Source organism: Aplysia californica, unplaced genomic scaffold (genome assembly GCF_000002075.1).
Source record: "Aplysia californica isolate F4 #8 unplaced genomic scaffold, AplCal3.0 scaffold02061, whole genome shotgun sequence".
In the NCBI taxonomy this organism is placed as follows: domain Eukaryota; kingdom Metazoa; phylum Mollusca; class Gastropoda; order Aplysiida; family Aplysiidae; genus Aplysia; species Aplysia californica.
In genome coordinates, this window is record NW_004799331.1 from 1 (window position 1) to 18205 (window position 18205).

General features: G+C 40.2%; 2 protein-coding genes across 2 annotated transcripts; one reads left to right on the plus strand and one right to left on the minus strand.

The window, feature by feature from the left end:
* Nucleotides 1-193: 193 nt before the first annotated feature.
* On the minus strand, nt 194-11020 carry LOC101856492 (synaptosomal-associated protein 47; the record flags this gene model as incomplete). The annotated part of the gene is given in 2 exon segments (XM_005113358.3): nt 194-961; nt 10906-11020. A coding segment is annotated over 1 exon segment (759 nt), but the record flags the coding sequence as incomplete, so codon positions are not given.
* Nucleotides 11021-11046: 26 nt separating this feature from the next.
* LOC101856714 (4-trimethylaminobutyraldehyde dehydrogenase) lies at nt 11047-17490 on the plus strand. The gene is made up of 8 exons (XM_005113359.3): nt 11047-11151; nt 12938-13125; nt 13603-13748; nt 14319-14448; nt 14862-15106; nt 15595-15702; nt 16659-16778; nt 17233-17490. Exons 2-8 carry the CDS (start codon nt 12951-12953, stop codon nt 17473-17475), a joined length of 1167 nt encoding a protein of 388 aa, XP_005113416.2. The 5' UTR covers nt 11047-11151; nt 12938-12950; the 3' UTR covers nt 17476-17490.
* Nucleotides 17491-18205: the final 715 nt, after the last annotated feature.

The following is an 18205-nucleotide window of genomic DNA, read 5'->3' on the forward strand; positions in this document are numbered from 1 at the left end:
AGATAGGGATAAATAAGGAAAAACAGACTGCAATCTGTATTTAAGTTAAATTAAGTTGGAATAATTGAGAAACAAAAAAGTTCTTCTGGAGACGTATTTCCATCTAATACACACAGAGTTTATATTATTATAACACATTTCTTCATTTATCAAACAATGCTAGAATTAAACATGACAAGAACTGGGGCTTCACCTTTTGTTTCAGATCAAGAATGGTAACTCCTTCCTTGCCAACTCTTAGAACACATTCTTTTCGCGGAGTAATTTTGTCCCTCATCACTTGAGAGCACAGAACATCAACATCTGTTACATCAGCAATATCATTTTGTTTGACGAAAATAAGCTCCTCTGCCTTCTGAGCTTTCGGCATTTTCCATCTGCCTAGCCAGGATGTGAGGCCAGATGCTATTCTTTCGGCCACAGACAGATCTTCGTGAATGTCTTCTACCACACATGCAACAGAGCTGAGTTGCTGGCCTTGGCTGACTAACGAGACAGCAGCTGTCTCTAAGGTTTTCTGTGAATCATAAACACTGCGGAGGAGGTCTGTACCCAATTTTGTTTTATTCTGAGGTTGGCTAACTGGCAAATCCTGAGTATCTTCTTGAGATTTCCCATGTGAACTACATAGAAATGCATGATAAAAATGTTGCAATATCAAATAAGTTACATTTCTATTGGCAAGAGATGAAAACCAAAGTGTCTGATTTTCTTCAATTAGCAGAGTAATTGAAGCAAAAAGGAAGGAAGACATAGCTTTTCTTATGGTCTTTATAGATAAAAACTCCACTCTGATTTGATAATCTGCTGCACCTTCCGTTTTGTCAGACTGAAAGTAAACAGCACTTGGGGTCAGGGTCAGCACCCCATACAACCACTTCCGTGAGGCGCTATGATAGAAAGAAGCACTCCATGTTTGAACGGTTTCACAAGCGTCCATATTCTCTGCCATCACCCCACCCTGAGGATGAGGACGAAAAAGGACATGAAATGTTATACACACCAGGGTTTTGAAAAGTAAAGTGAAAATGATCAAAGCTTTAACTAAACAAATAAATCTTAATATGATCCGTAAATGTAATTCAAAAACAATTTTTATGCTATTTATAATTTGTTGTTGCATAAGAACCGATATCACTGAGCGCATGCATCTATGATGTCACATCAAACATGGTGACCCCCATAGAGAGGAATGGTCAAAGGTAAAAATGCGTGGAGCCATACAACTTTTATCAATAAAAAAGGATAGAATCCCACATATTACGGGTGCAGTTTGTTAAATATTACATATAGGACCAATGAAGACAAGTTATGTGCAGTGCGCCTGCAAAATTCCAAAGTCAGAAGCCAATGGTTCAAAGGTTTGGCGTGAGTACAGGTGACTGAAAGCTATTTCCACATTGCGTATCTGATTAATGACCGGGCCTGCATCCTCCATACAGTGCTGACCTTGCTCCATCAGGCTTCTATACCCTTGTGGCCCCTTATGTAGCATTCAGCATGACAGATTTTTACAGAAGATGATGAATGATCTCATCGCAGAATTGTTTGTTACTGTACTCTCTTGATCAGTTTTCTCAATGATAAACATTTTCTCTGAAGGGCTGCTAGAAAAAAATGATACCATTTTCACGATTCATGGTGAACTGCATTATCTATGAGTTTAAGTCTGATCTTTTTAATTGTTTATTCAACGACTCTTTTTACCTTACTTTTCACACAGCCCTTGTTGACAGCATGAGTACAAAGAATAATACAAGATACTATATATAAATTCAGATTCTAGATCGAGAATCAAAAGCAAGATCTAGATTCTCTAAGTGACAAATAACCAAGTTTGTTTGAATAATTCTTATAAGAAAGAAATGTTTTTCAGTCTAGCTCACATCAGTCATCATGATTATTTACATAGTGGACTAGAGAGCAGAAAATGACTATCTCTCCAAGTTCCAAAGAGGACATGATGGGGAAACCCATTTATCCCCCCAACCTGAATCTAGCAACCTGTTTAAGGCTCATGTTTTGTGAAAAGACCCTCTATGCATATAACACTTTACTTGTTCAGTTTTATTCGCTTTTTAAACACAAATTTGGACTTATCCATCACACATTACTGAATTTTGAAATATTCTATGGTTTTTGTTAATATGTACTTGCACGTGGTCCCTCCGAGATTTTTCGCACTCATCCGAGAAGGCTAGGTGTTAGATCTTACCTACCATAAGATAAGGGGTGTGGCAGAAAGACAGCAGTAAGAAGGAGCCAAGGAGTAGCAGTAGAAAGGCTGCAGAAAGAGTCAGGAGCCTATAGTAAGGGGCAAAGGAGGAGAGGGGGTAGGGGCAGAAAGTGGAGACGAAAGTAGATGACAGAACATTATTAGAGAACAGAAAAGGAGGTGAAAGGAGAACATTTTAGAGAAGAACATTTTCCCATCGTTGTCCGGATTCAAACCGGGACCTATTGAATGAGAGGCGAACTCTGTAACCTCTCGACTACAAGAGCCCTGAGGGGGCCTCTGTATTTCCCTGTAATCTATTTGCACTTTTTGGTTTGAGCTTTTCTTGAAAAAAATCTCTATGCAATGGTTTTAGTGGCCATACAAACATGATGCATATCATATGTCATGTAGACTAATTTAACTTATTTCACTTGGCCTACATAAAAATACGTAGGGCCAGTGCGCTTGCCACAGGCTGCCAAGGTAAAAAAAACCATAAAGAGTATTCTTATAAAATCAAGCTCTTACCCACATTTCCTGGTTTACAAAGAGAAATAAAATATCCCCTATGTTATGAAAAATAAATTGCCTATAATATTAGCATAAAAATAAATAAATCAAAGTTGTTGAAATTAAGACAAATTGCGACAAAATAAGTAAGGTGACGAGAAGACAAAGCAACCACCAAAAACAGCAGTGCAACTGCTGCTATTTTTGTGTTAGTTAAAATACATTATGAACCATGTTTTTGGTTTTGTTTAGGGCATAAGCAGCGATGAATGTGAAAGTAATATATATAAACCAAGAAAAACAAGGCGATCAGGTTGATTTTAGTGCATTGAAAGATTTACATTAGAAAAGCTAGATCTTGATCACAAATTTTAATTTGCTATGGCGAGTGCTGATGAGTTGCAGTCCGTCAAAGAATTAGATTGTTTTCTCAGCTCATTTTCCCCCCTTCTCTCTAATACTATACTACTATAAGTAGACTATCCTTAAAAGTAAAATCTTAGCGAAATTTCCTACTGAAAGCTTAAATTTGGGCACAATGTGAATGCGTGTCTAAAGTTAGTGCGTTGACTCCAGACTGTTTTTAAAAATGGCAGCTCGCAGCAAGCCAGGTGGAGACAAGCGCACTGCCCACCCATGGCCACGCGGGAGTATAGGGTTAATATATATATGAGTTTTTGCCAAAAGGTGGGTACCTAAAATGTAGCACACAGGGTTGATGATAAAGTTATACATATTTCGTTTTTACTTTAATTTTTCTATTCATGTATATCTCCTCCTACAAAAACACGTATTTACAGACCTACAGAGGGCATGCTAAGCAGTGTTACATAACATCAAGTCAATTCTCTTGGACATAACTCTACGATGACACATTTTTAAAGAATTTGAACATATACAAAATTATATTTTTAATTTTCAAGCATAAGCATGAAGAGCATATAAAAAGGTGAGGACCTCAGAAAAAAAGAAATTCAGAATGCCATAGTGTTTGCATTTGTGTCCTCATAGTTATGTCTGGCTGATAGAAATGAAAACCTTTCTGTTTTCATATCTCAATCTCTTTTATGAAAATTTGGGCAAACAAAGATTCAGAAGATTCAATTTGACTCACAATGCATGTTAAAGATGAAAAAATGCCACTTTATTCATATTTTACAGTGAATCTCTGCAAACTATCAAATATCTTTCGAGCATAACCATGATGACACAAAATGAAAAACACCCTGAAAAGTAATTTATGGAACATAAAATTATTCTACATGTTTTCTCATTGCTTTACTTTTCAAACATGCATGAAGAGCATATACAAATAACAGAAAAAAGAAATTCTGAATGTCTTTGTGTTCACATTTGTGTCATCATAGTTATGTCTGAAAGAAATGAAAAACTTTCCATTTTCATGTTTCATTTTAATCCATTAAAAAAAATGTTGGCAAACAAAGATTCAGGAGGTTCAGTTTGACTCAACATGCTGATGGTGAAAAAATGCCACTTAATTCACATTTTACTATGAATCTAGGCAAAATACCAAATATATCTTTCGAGCATAACCACGATAACACATTTTAGAACATATCATCAATTTACTTCAAATTTTCCCCTCTCGTTGAGACCTAGCCAAGCACCCGTGGTCGCATCTAGATCTACCACTACTTGACCATTGGAAAGCAGTGCGATGTTAATCATTATTTTATTTAAATTTAATTAATTAGGAGAAACATTTTTTGGACATACAGCCTTTTCTAACATAAGATGTAAAGATTTGATGACGACATAAAAAAAACTTAAATGAATTCGTCTCACCCATCGCTATTCTTATCGGCGTCTTGCATCGCACAACAAAACACTCTGAACGGATCAACAGGAACAATGCACGTTTCTCAACCCCTATCATTTCACGTTCTGTGACTGGTTCTTTCCAGCATAACAAGTGATGACAGAGCATAAGGCGTTGCGGCATTTCCGTTTACTGCAAAATTACCCACGGTCACAGCCTCAGAATCAGTCAGGGCAGAGAGTAAACATTGAACGATATTATGCTCATTACAGGGCCCCAAAATGGATGATAGAAATAAGTCACGGGGAATCGAAGTTGCCTGGTGAAATGACTACACGAGTGATGCTCGAAAATGAAAATCAAGAGCTAAAAATGTTTGTAAGATTTCTTCTGATCGCCCGACTGCTATTTCTCCTCCCATAGCTGAGACATTATATTAAGCACAGCATATCAACACATTTCAAAGCTATAGCACCATTTTCATTGGAATAGGAAAGCAGGCCAAAATATTAAATATACATGTCACTGTTGTCACTGACTAAAACCGGCTGACTTAAACCGGCAGTGGACGCTCCATCTAAACAAAGTTGTGGTGCTGTGAACATAACCTCAAGCGCCTGCAAACTGCATTCACGGCGCCGTGAATGTAGCCGACCAACCACGTTCACGATGTAGCCACTGCGTAATTGAATTATGGTAGTGTCAATTGCCACCGAGTGATGCGGTGACAGTTGACAACAGCGTCAATAGCCACCGAGTAAATTAAAGCTCTTTTACGTTGGGGAGAAGATCTAGCCTATGTGTGCTCAGTGTTCTGCGTTCGTGAACTTCCGCTTACTGCGCTTACGCACGCCTCTCCGCCCCCCCGCCTCCCTGTGTGTGTGAGTGTGTGTGTGTGGGTCTCTCTCTTCCCCATCCCCAGGATTTATGTTCCCTATATACGAATCTCTGCTTGAGTTTGTGTGCGTTTGTTGTGGCCTACTTCTAAAATTGCCTGTGTTGGTTCTACACCGAAGCGTAGGCTAGCCATGAACTTGAATTTATGCAAAATGATTACCTGATAAAAATAAGTTTATAGATTGTTTTGAATACCATTGTAGGTAAAAAGAAGAATTTGAGTACAAAACATTCAGAAATTGACCTAAATCTATACAATTTCTTTTCGAACACAGGAGTGTGTGTAACTACTCGTTATGACTTATCAACTAGCCTAGATCTAGATCTAGATCAAATGAGAGAGGGTTAGATCTAACTTATTCATGTCATGTGTTCACAACACATTATGAATAGAAAGCTAAAGATAGAGCGTTGTTTTCAGACTCGACACCGCTTCACTCAGTGGCAATTGACACCAGCGTCAATTGCCACTGCCTCACTCGGTGGCAATTGGCGCTACCTTTAATTATAGGCCAGTTTTATTCAGACTCAAGTCCGATATGGGTTTTATCTATTCAGACTCGGGTCCGAAAAAAATGTTTTAGTTATTAGGACTCAGCTTCTACGTGAGCTATAATTATGTGAGTGTAAAGATGTTGCATATTATAACTGTCGTCGGGGGACTTTACCTAAAAACCAAAATTAGAACTAGAATTGCCTACAAGAACTGTGTAATTGTGTCAAAAGTCAAGAGACTGCATTCTCATTAGATCTACCCAGTGGCAGTGTCTAAGTACACAGTAACTGACAACTCAAGGGCTTTCCACCACCACTACGTACAGCATCATCATTACTTCCACTACCATTTGTTTTTCCACATGTTTAATTTCATTTTGTTACGCCAGACCTGCCACTCTATGGAACCTCAAAATCAGGATCTCAGGGAGAAATAATCGTGATTTGGTGAAAAAATTGGCATCAACAGCAAATCACCTAGGTGACTGCCAAAGCTGACTTAAAAAGCTGGGCACTATTTCTCCGAACGTTCGGGAAAATAAAGCTAGGCACTATTTCTCCGAACGTTCGGGAAAATAAAGCTGGGCACTATTTCTCCGAACACTCTGAAATCACATCATTTCTTGCAAATTTCGGATATTATATAGATCTATAATTATAGTATAAGCCTACCAAAGATTGTTCGTATACAATATGGTTCAAGCGGTCCAAAAAATGTCCGCAGTAAATATTTATTTAAAGAAATGCTACAATTCCAAACAGTTTTTCGCTACAGATATGGCGTGTTGCCTATGAAGGGGGCTGCTCTTAAACGTAATGTGTTGTGTTCACTCGTGTGCTGTCTAGATCTAGATCTAGATCTACGGAGGGTTATTGATAACGACACATAGAACTGGCATCTGCGTTTGTCACTGCTGCGACCAATGTACTGACACTGGCAAAGCCCCTTAATGTGTGTGATTCCATAATTTACATGTAATATCCTGTCCTTTTTTTTTTTTTAAATTACGCACATTTAGGGTTAAAACAGCCCATCTTCTTCGGACAGTTGGACACACGCCCTTATTTGTTAATGTTTGTTGTTGTTTATGGGCTGTTCTAATTTTGATTTCTTTCTGTTGTGAAACCTTTCTTTTTCACGTTTTTACACTCATCTAAAAATCTCTAGACTAGCTCTTGAAAATTGAAATAGATATAGACCCAAAAATTTGCTCCTGTGTGTGTGTGTGTGTGTGTGTGTGTGTGTGTGTGTGTGTGTGTGTGTGTTTTCGGGTTTTATTTCAGCCTGTATTCAGTAACAGTTCAAAGCATACAAAAATAGAAACACAGGATCCATTCACTCCAGGGCTCATGAGTCGTTCGTCTCTTTCAGTTTCCCTCATTCATTCAATTCCCGTGTTCTCTCCCGCGGCTCATCCCTGTCCGCATGACTTTCTTCATACCCCACCCCCTCCCTCCAGGCACACACAAAGAAAATATCATTCTTTCCTTTGCACCCTGCGAACCATGGACAATAATATAGGCAAAACACTGCCTGAGCTGCATTCCTTTCTTTCGTGAGCTGTGGACCAGGCCAGGGGGTCGGTGTCGTCGTCTTGTCTTGTAGTTGCTGTCGCCTGTGGATACACTCGCACATTCTTCCTTTCACCCGCTCTTTCACTCACACTGTCTCTCCGTCCACAGCTCAGCTCGTCATACGTTCAAAAGTTGCCCACTGGTCATGTTTAGTTAGTGTGTGTACATGTGCATGATGGTGGTGGGTGTGTGGTGGGTGTGTGGTGGGTGTTACTGAAGGTTGTCTGTAGGCGGGCTTGCCATGCGGTGTTCCTTCCCAGACCAGAGGCCAGAGGCAGAATGAAAGTTGGCGCCGAACTCTCGCAATAAATAGACAAAAAATCACGAGACCGGAAGCCGGAAACCGTTCGGAGAAATAAAGATCGGCACTATTTCTCCGAACGTTCGGAGAAATAGTCACTTCGTAAAAATTTTCCAGAGGAGTCCATAAATTACTTGGCCTCTATGCCCTCTGTGTGCCTTTGTTTGTTTGCGTGCGTGTGTGTGTGTGTGTGTGTGTGTGTGTGTGAGCGTGCGTGCGCGCGATCATTATTTTTTGTAAGGCAAGCGCTATTTGCAACGCCGCGTTCTGAATAGCTCCCGTACTATTTGAAACGCCAGTGCTAGATCTAGAATCTAGATCAAGACCTAGATATGTTGTAGCCATCGTTTCTACATGATAATATTGTTGTTCTGCCTGAATTGTGGAAGCTTTCTCAGTTTTTTGATAAACCTCCTAGGATTTGCTGTCTGTCTAGATCTAGACCTAGGCCATAGATCTTGAAGAACCTAGGTCTACCCTGAGCACAGAGTGCGCTGAAACTTTCCGAAATCACAAAAGAGTTCCCCTACCGGGTCTGTATACTTTGTGACTTTGTTCCCGGTTACCGGGTCTGTATACACTTCCACAACAAAAACGTCCAGGACCGGGATCGAACCCACGCTAAAAAAATACGAAGTGACTATTTCTCCGAACGGTTTCCGGCTTCCGGTCTCGTGATTTTTGGCCTATTTATTGCGAGAGTTCGGCGCCAACTTTCATTCTGCCTCTCGTCTGGGAAGGAACACCGCATGGCAAGCCCGCCTACAGACAACCTTCAGTAACACCCATCACACACCCACCACCATCATGCACATGTACACACACTAACTAAACATGACCAGTGGGCAACTTTTGAACGTATGACGAGCTGAGCTGTGGATGGAGAGACAGTGTGAGTGAAAGAGCGGGTGAAAGGAAGAATGTGCGAGTGTATCCACAGGCGACAGCAACTACAAGACGACGACACCGACCCCCCTGGCCTGATCCACAGCTCACGAACGAAAGGAATGCAGCTCAGGCAGTGTTTTGCCTATATTATTGTACATGGTTCGCAGGGTGCAAGGGAATGAGTGAGATTTTCTTTGTGTGTGCCTGGAGGGAGGGGGTGGGGTATGAAAGTCATGCGGACGGGGATGAGCCGCGGGAGAGAACAGGGGAATTAAATGAATGAGTGAAACTGAAAGAGACGAACGACTCATGAGCTATGGAGTGAATGGATCCTGTGTTTCAATTTTTGTATACTTTGAACTGTTACTGAATAAAGGCTGAAATAAAGCCCGAAAAACAAACACACACACACACACACACACACTCCTCACTCTCCACTTACAACCACACACAGACACACTCATACACGCACACACACACACACACACACACACACACACACACACACACACACACACACAGGAGCAAATTTTTGGGTCTATATATCTATTTCAATTTTCAAGAGCTAGTCTAGAGATTTTTAGATGAGTGTAAAAACGTGAAAAAGAAAGGTTTCACAACAGAAAGAAATCAAAATTAGAACAGCCCACAAACAACAACAAACATTAACAAATAAGGGCGTGTGTCCACCTGTCCGAAGAAAATTTGCTGTTTTAACCCTAAATGTGCGTAATTAAAAAAAAAAAAGTACAGGATATTACATGTAAATTATGGAATAACACACATTTAGGGACTTGCCAGTGTCAGTACATTGGTCGCAGCAATGACAAACGCAGATGCCAGTTCTATGTGTCGTTATCAATAACCCTCCGTAGATCTAGATCTAGACAGCACACGAGTGAACACAACACATTACGTTTAAGAGCTGCACCCTTCATAGGCAACATGTCATATCTGTAGCGAAAAACTGTTCGGAGTTGTAGCATTTCTTTATATAAATATTTACTGCGGACATTTTTTGGACCGATTGAACCACATTGTAAACTAACAATTTTTGGTAAGCCTATACTATAATTATAGATCTTTATAATATCCGAAATTTGCGGGAAAGGATGAGATTTCAGAGTGTTCGGAGAAATAATGCCCAGCTTTATTTTCCCGAACGTTCGGAGAAATAGTGCCTAGCTTTATTTTCCCGAACGTTAGGAGAAATAGTGCCCAGCTTTATTTCCCAAACGTTCGGAAAAATAGTGTCCAGCTTTATTTTCCCGAATGTTCGGAGAAATAGGTTTGACTACAAGCGCAGACGTGCTGTCACTTCGGCCATCAGAACTTCCGATAACGATGTGCAGATTAAGCTTGATATTTTACAAACGGCGACACGGCGTTTTATTTAGCAGTACTGGCACTAATGGCAACGCAGCGTTTTATTTAGCACTGACGCTAATCGCAACGCGGCGTTGCAAATAGGCACTTCCTTTTTGTAAATCCTGAAGCATCACGTCAAGCACTCCTAGTCCAAGTGTCTTTACCCCCCCCCCCCCCCCACAAATAAGGGCGCTTTTTCGGTAGTTCCCACCCCGCAATTGTTCACGGGTTTTGGCCCCAAGAGTAGGGGGGTTTCAGGGGGGCTTGCCCCCCTGACCTAACAAAAATAGGAAGGGGGGTTTCGGGGGGGCATGCCCCCCTGAATTTTACCACAATTTAATGTTTTGCTGTTGTTAGGTTTGATATCTTAGCTCACCGCGAATCAAACGTATAGATCTAGATCTAGAAGTAGGTCAGGCTCAAATAAGGGGGGTGGGAACTACAGAAAAAGCACCCAAATAAGTCCCGAAATACATGAACTTAGCCTTTAGGCTTTTTAGGTTGACCCCGTCAACAGACGGTCCCCGGACACGCAGAACTCACACGGCGATGTCATGTCACGTACTGCGAAGGTGCGATTGAAACAATTTTACTAACGGGTCTGACTAACTGCGCGTTCACACCGAACACTCGGATGGCCAACGACCAAATACTAACAAATCTCTTAATTTATCCCTCATAATCATCGATGATAATGCGTTCAGACTAAAAGCAACGACAACGCACGTATTGTCTATTGTGACGTATGTTAGTCTTGTCAGCGCAGTTATTCTTTATTGGCAATCGCCATTTGGGATTTATGAATTCTAAACATCAAGTTAATCTTAAATACGAGAAAATTCACTAATCAATAATAATAATAATATCTCTTACAACTGAACTCTGCTATCCAGCAAGCACGACTGACTTTTTCGGATTTACCCTCCGATGTCTCGTCTTGAGTCAGTGCAGTGTTGATTGTTGATAGTTTTGGTATAAAAATAGATCTGGCAGCCTCGACCCCAAGGGAGATCACTCTGTTTTGAAATTGTAACAACACTGTCTTGCGCACTCTCACACACAACAGGCCGCAACCGGGATTTTTTTTGGTCTTTCCGTCACATCTGTTTATATAAGAAGGTAAGCCTAGACTCTAGGCCTATATCTAGATCTAATGCCAGCGCACCATTTGTTCTCTATCTAGTGTTATGAAAACGGAAAAAATAGTTTAAATAATGAAAGTTAACTGATAGATCTAGAATCTAGATCTAGAATCTAGTTCAGCTTGTAGGATGGCCACTCAAGTACGAGTAATTACAAATTATTGACACCGGCGGCACCGGCATTACTGACGATTTTCGGAGTTAGGTAGAATCTAGGCCCGCATTGTCTACTAGATTCAAGATCTAGACTAGATCTAGACTAGTCTAGACAAAAGGACTTATTGTTTCGTTCAGTGTGATAACGGTGACCCCTTACGATGCCTTGCTTTTGTAGATGACAAATGAACTAGACTCTCTATAGATCTAGATTCTAGATCTAGATCTAGTGACCTTTGCCTTTGACTTGTCAAAATGCAACAGAACTGGGTAAAAGTAATGAGTGACTTTGATTGTTGCGTTTTGGTACTTGGCATATTCCCCCCCCCCCCCCCCCCCACGAGTTTACAGACAGAAATCTCATATTCATGAAACTGTATTTTAATGTTTCTCCACTTTTGAAAACATGACCTGCATATTTTTTTGTATGCTGCTTAATTTAGCCGCTTTTAATAAAAAATGTTGTGATTTAATTAAATTTTAACACTGAATACTGAGATATGATGCAATTTTAATTGGCATTGATCAAGTTGAAATTGCTGTAGTTATCGTTATATATATATATTGTATCCCATCAGGGCCCGACATTGTGTCCTTGGGAAACACGTGACACTGTGTAGGCTACATGAATTTTAGAAAAGTGCAAATTTATAGGGCCTACCATGAGCTAGACATACTGAGGGGGCTCTTGTGGCCTAGAGGTTAAGGTGTTCACCTCTCATTCAAAGGTCAGGGGTTTGAATACGGGTAGCGACCGAAAAGATTTTCTTCGCTAAAATCTCGGCGCTTTTTCGGTAGTTCCCACCCCGCAATTTTAGGTGTTTTTTCGGTAGTTCCCACCCCTTTTATTTGAGCCTGACCTACATCTAGATCTATACGTTTGATTTGCTGCAAGCTAAGATATCAAAGCTAACAACTGCAAAACATTAAATTGTGGTAAAATAGAGGGGGGCATGCCCCCCTGAAACCCCCCACCATATTTTTATAAGGTCAGGGGGGGCAAGCCCCCCTGAAACCCCCCTTTTCTTGGGGCCAAAAACAGCTATAACAATTGCGGGGTGGGAACTACCGAAAAAGCGCCAAAATCTCTCCTTTCACCTCCTTTCCTGCTCTCTATTAGTGATGATGTTCTGTCATCTGCTTTCGTCTCCACTTACTGCCCCCACTCCCTTCACCTCCCTTGCCCCCTCCTCTAGGCTTCTGACTCTGCAGCCTTTCTGATTCTACTGCTACTCCTTGGATCCTTTTTACTGTGCTATCTTTCAGCCACACCCCTGATCATATGGTAGGAAAGATCTACTCCTAGCCTTCTTGATCTTGGACAAGGGCGAAAAAATCTCAGAGGTCCCGTGTGCAAGTTGCGCTGTAAAAAGATCCCTGGTGATCTAAAATCGATAAGAGTAGGTTTCAGCCACCACCCTGGCAAAATTCAAAATTTCCAACCACCTGAAAATGTTTTATGTGTCCCACCTGCTCATATATATGACAATATGCAGTTGCGAGCGCCGTAAAACACTTACCAAAAAAAAAGACATACTGTGACCTTTTCGGTGGGAGCTAGCTATGCCAGTGATCAATGACTAATTCATGATAATCTTTTCATAAAGGTTGAAAGACAAGATGAGAGGTCTTCAAAATTGCTACAGATTTCTCATTAGCAGAAGGAGCTACAGCAGCCAAACATGGGACTCTCTTGCAACATCCCAACAGGTTACCTTGCCACTTAATTTCCTCCATGGAAGACGAGTTGATGCTCGGGGAAACACTTCCTTCAAGCTCATAGCTCCTGCCACAGGTTTGTCAAACTTAATTCTGTGTACGTGTGCCTGAACAAAAATTAGAGGTTCACATAAATTTTTGATGGTTGTCACAGCATTCTTTTAGCACACGCTTTCCCTCTCACAGAGATGTGTACTCTTACACATACACAAGGGAAACAGAGGTTAAAATGTTGTCATTCCAGCTATTGAAAAGTTATTTCTCTTGTTTTTAATCTCTCTCTCTCTTTCTTCAAAGACAAAGAGATTCAATGGAGACTTTCTATTTTAAAAGTTATGCTTGAAACTTGAACACAATAATTTCCATTTGGAAGTATTTGATATTTATATGCAGTGTTATGCTGTTACAAATGGATCATACAAATGATCGCCAGGACCAGTCATATTTTCATGGACACTTGACACATGTAATAGATAGGTATACTTTGCCTTTATTATTGGGGTTTTTAAATACAAGTCACGTTTCTATTTTCCCATCTTTTCTCTCTGTGCAGGGCTGCCCCTGAGATCAGTTTCCAACTCAAATGACGACGATGTTCAAGAGGCAGTGCAAGTGGCCAGGAACTCCTTCAGGACCTGGTCAAAGATGTCAGGATTTGAACGAGGTCAAGTGCTGAAAAGAGCAGCAGACATATGCAGGGTAATCTTTTGTTCTATGTTTTAAGTATTCAGAGGTGTCCGGATCAGAATATTCCTTTCTTTTTTTAGTGTATTTCTTTTTAAAAACATCATTGTATTGTTGAAATATTATGTGTCCTCGGATTGAGTTCCATCCGTCAGAGGTAACCATGAAACATGATGATGCCAACAAATGCCATAATAACAAGGTTTCAGTGTTTACTCTGCATGTAAAAAAACATGAGAATGGTCTTTTGGAGCTGTTTTGGTCAAATGATGATTTTTGTTTTCGTGTTCGCTAGTGTCAGGATTCTTTCATAGCAAGGAACCCTATTCAGTTTGGAAGCTGTAGGCTTTCACAAGACAGTTAAAAGTAAAATAATGCAGAATAGTCCCATATGGGTTTTGGGGACTTCAAGTAAATACTCCTCTTTTGTTTTGCATGTGTAAAAAATGTTAGTTCTGTTTTTATGCTAATATTCAATGTGCTTTTGAGGTTGAGCAGTTGTTTGTTAATTACTATCAAAGTTGTTTAGTTCTTTTGTTTTTGCGAATATAACAGTCCAGAATGTACTACTTTATTTCATCCCAGAAAAGGGTGGAAGAGCTTGCCCGTACTGAAGTGTTGGATACTGGAAAGCCAATCTGGGAGGCTCGCTATGACATTGAAGGGTGTGCAGACACAATCGAGTACTACGGAGGTTTAGCTGCTGCTATTGCAGGTGACCAGACATCTGTTTCTCTTTGATGGCATTGTTTTCCTCCTCAGTGCAAATGGGGGGGGGGGGGGTGTCTAAAGTGTATGAGGCAAATTTTTGTCTTAAAAGGAGTTCAAATGTGAAAATGATGTTAAGTTTTAAAGTTAGATCGTGGCAGTGTCTGCTTTAGTGACAGACAGTTTAAGGATAATGTTATTTACTTAACACTTTGCCATCACATTTGGGGGAAAATCCAAAGAAATTGGGAGGTAAACATAGCCGATCGGCGAGATGAGGCGGAAAAGTGTTAAGTTTTCTCTGAGTCAGTGACACCCGAGTGCTACGTTTACATTTTGGGATCTGCCAGTTGGAAGCATAAATCTAACAATTTTTACAAAGACTAACATTCAAGGGGACTTTTTTGTAATCTGCAACAGGTGACTTCCTACAGCTTTCGGGCGGCAGCTTCGCTTACACAGTGCGGGAGCCACTCGGAGTTGTAGGGGGAATTGGGGCTTGGAACTATCCCTTCCAGATGGCGGCCTGGAAGTCTTCGCCTGCCCTGGCATGTGGCAACACCATCGTGTTCAAGCCATCCCAATTCACCCCACTCACAGCGGTCATGTTGGGGGAAATCTATCAAGAGGCGGGGTTGCCTGATGGCTGTTACAATGTTGTGCAGGTAGTTTTTTCATAGCTCCATTCTTAACTATGCATAACTATTACAAGATGGTATTTTTGGTTAATTTTTTGTACCGTTGGATCTATTTTTTCATCGCACCAAAAAATGTTGCTGCTGTGCTATTTGTTTTGTTTATCATATGAATTCTTGGTGGAGTGGGGGGATATAGTATAGATAGTCTTCTGTCTGACCAAGAGGCAAAGTATTTGCACCTCAGCCTCCAGGGTATGGTGAGGAGTTGGCGTTTTTCTCTTCATGTCTTCTTTTCAGCCCTGTTTCACGCCAGTCTGTAGTCTCCACGGAGCAATTAAAAAGTCATGAGCTGCAAGTGCTGGCTTTGGATATGCTGTGGTTTTTGAAAAATCATATGTGCCAGTAACATTTTTTATCATCTAACTTGAATACATCTATTTTTGAGTTTTACTCTCTCTCTCTCTTTATGAAACATTCTGTGTTCTTCAACAATCCCTTCTCTGTGTTGTTCTCAGGGAGAGGGAGCCACTGGTCAGATTCTCACATCGCACCCGGGTATTGACAAGGTCACATTCACAGGCAGCGTAGCCACTGGCAGTCGCATTATGGCCACCTGTGCCAAGGTAACTGCACATTGTACAAGCGATGCATTTGCTTACGGAGATTTCTTTTCTGATTCAGATCTTTCATTTTATGATTTTCTTTAATTATATTTTATGCGTGTAGGTAGGCCTAATGTAAACACGGCACGTAAGCCACTTCACAACCTTCTTAGTGTGTGATTTTGGTGGAAATTGGGGTAATTCAGATCGTTGTTTCTTTGCTCTGTCACTATAAAACACCAAATGCTGTACAGGCTATTCCATACTGATTTGCATTGATCTCAGTCTTGAAAAAAATTAGGCTCCATACCTATGTTAAAGTGATTGTACTCTGTTAATGTGTAGATGTTAGGTGCACTTGGTATTGTTTTATTACCTGCCAAACATTGCAGACATGTAATGAATTTTGCAATATTTGATCATATTTAAGCTGTTGCCATTCTCGTAAAACTTGACTGAGAGATTAAACAATAGCACCAAAAATCTCAGCAGACACAGGCTTTTCATATAAAACAGACAAATTTGGCATACAGCTACTTTGAAAATTTAGTTTCCGGTAGCTAGCATATATATATATATATATGTTCTGAAGTATATTACTTTTGAATACAGTCCAGCAGTTTAGGAAGTGGGTGTGACAAGCTTTATACAGTCAAACCATCTGTAACAGCCTTGACAAACACTTGTACAAACGACCTCTTCCCACTTCGCCCCCTTGCGTTTTTTGGTAATATTATAATGGCAGTCCAAGATGTCTACATGTCTAAGACAATCATTTTCCTCCTCGACAAAAGATTGCTGTCTTGGATAATTTTCACTGTACTAACTTGTTCATTATTGTAATTTTTTTTGTTTTAGAAAAGGCAGTGGGGGGAGGCAGATTAAGGTAGGGTAATTGTCTCATACTGTTGAGTTCACAATGATGCAAAATCTGAGATTTATTTGGTGTTCTTTTTGTCTTTCGTTGTCCCCACCAGGATGTGAAACATGTCACATTAGAGCTTGGTGGAAAGTCTCCATTGATCATTTTTGCTGACGCCCACCTTGAAAATGCTGTAAAAGGTGCAATGTTGGCCAACTTTAGTAACCAGGGACAGGTGAGTTGTTTTGTTCTCTTGTGGAAATTGATGTCTTATGCAAAACAGTAGTCATTCAGTAATTTCCACATACTTCAGTTCTTTTACTGTTTTGTGGTTACAGGGTTCGCATGCTTAGATTAAGGTTTGAGCTTGGTCTATTCTGGCTTGTCCAGTTCTCTTTATCATGAATGCTGCTTTATGATCGTCTGTCAAGATGCAAAAGCCTATAGCAGAAGTAGACTTCATACTACTTGGTCGACAGCTTTCCTGTTTCCTCAGTGAAATTGTTACGCCGAGGAATTTTATGTCACCAGCATTCTCATTAAGCTTAGAGCATCAGCCTTCCTATTCTCAACATTTACCTGTAATTTTTTGTAATGACTGTGGGAGTGGAACTTTTACGCTATCCATAACGGGACAATCGATGTAAACAGAATTTTATTGTTTGCATATTTTTTCACTGTTCGATCAGGTATGCTCCAACGGCACCCGTGTGTTTGTGGAAGAGAGCATAGCAGAAGAGTTTCTGTCTATGTTGAAAACTAGAGTTTCCAAGATGAAAATTGGCGACCCCATGCTAGAGGATACCACTGTGGGAGCATCTATCAGTGAGGAGCAAGCGAAGATAGTCTTAGGGTATATCGATATTGCCAAGAAAGAGGTGAGTTCAGTTTTAGATTTGAACTCGAAAATATGTTCAGTTACAAACATTTAATTTGAGAACAAAATTTCAGATTAGAACTGCATGGTGATATCTTTTATTTGAATTCTCTGTTGATGAAGGAAAATGTATTTTAGTTTTTGTTCCATGCGCTCTTCATTTAGGTACCAGAAACTAAATTTTCAAACTAGCTGTATGCCAAATTTATCTTTTCCATTTGAAAGGCCTATATCCACTGAGCATTTTGGTACCATTCTTTAACATCTCCGTCAATTTTTAAGAAAATTGTAGTTGTTTAAAATTTGATCAAATTTGTTAAAGTCAGTCACTGGCTGCAACCCCTTGTTTGACAGACAATAAAAGAGTACCAAGCCCACTAAACATCTCCACATTAACAGAGTACAATCACTATCGCAAATATATGGAGCATAATTTTTTTCAAGACTGTGAGATCTTTACAAATCAGTACTTTATCACCTCAAACACGATATCTGTCGTTATTTCGACAAAAACACCGAGCGTTGACCCGGCCGGCGTCGCACCGGCCCCCGCGGCGAGCGAGTTGGCTCTATACTGTAGTGTACCCCGCGTGCGGGGTCACATGCTTTCTGAGTCTCGCGGAAGGATTGATGTAAAATAATTCCAATTTAATTACTTTATTCTAATAGGAAATGAACTGATCTTTTAATTAATTATTTTTAGAAGCCGGTATTTTATATATTTTGTGTAAAAACTGATCTTTAAACATTTTGACGGTATTTTTAAAAGCTTTCTATAAAGACGC

Coding starts and splice junctions, on each gene's coding strand:
- LOC101856714 (XM_005113359.3), top strand. CDS start 12,951: ATGAGAGGTCTTCAAAATTGCTACAGATTTCTCATTAGCAGAAGGAGC. Junction 13,126..13,602: donor GCTCATAGCTCCTGCCACAG/GTTTGTCAAACT, acceptor CTCTCTGTGCAG/GGCTGCCCCTGAGATCAGTT. Junction 14,449..14,861: donor TTTAGCTGCTGCTATTGCAG/GTGACCAGACAT, acceptor AATCTGCAACAG/GTGACTTCCTACAGCTTTCG.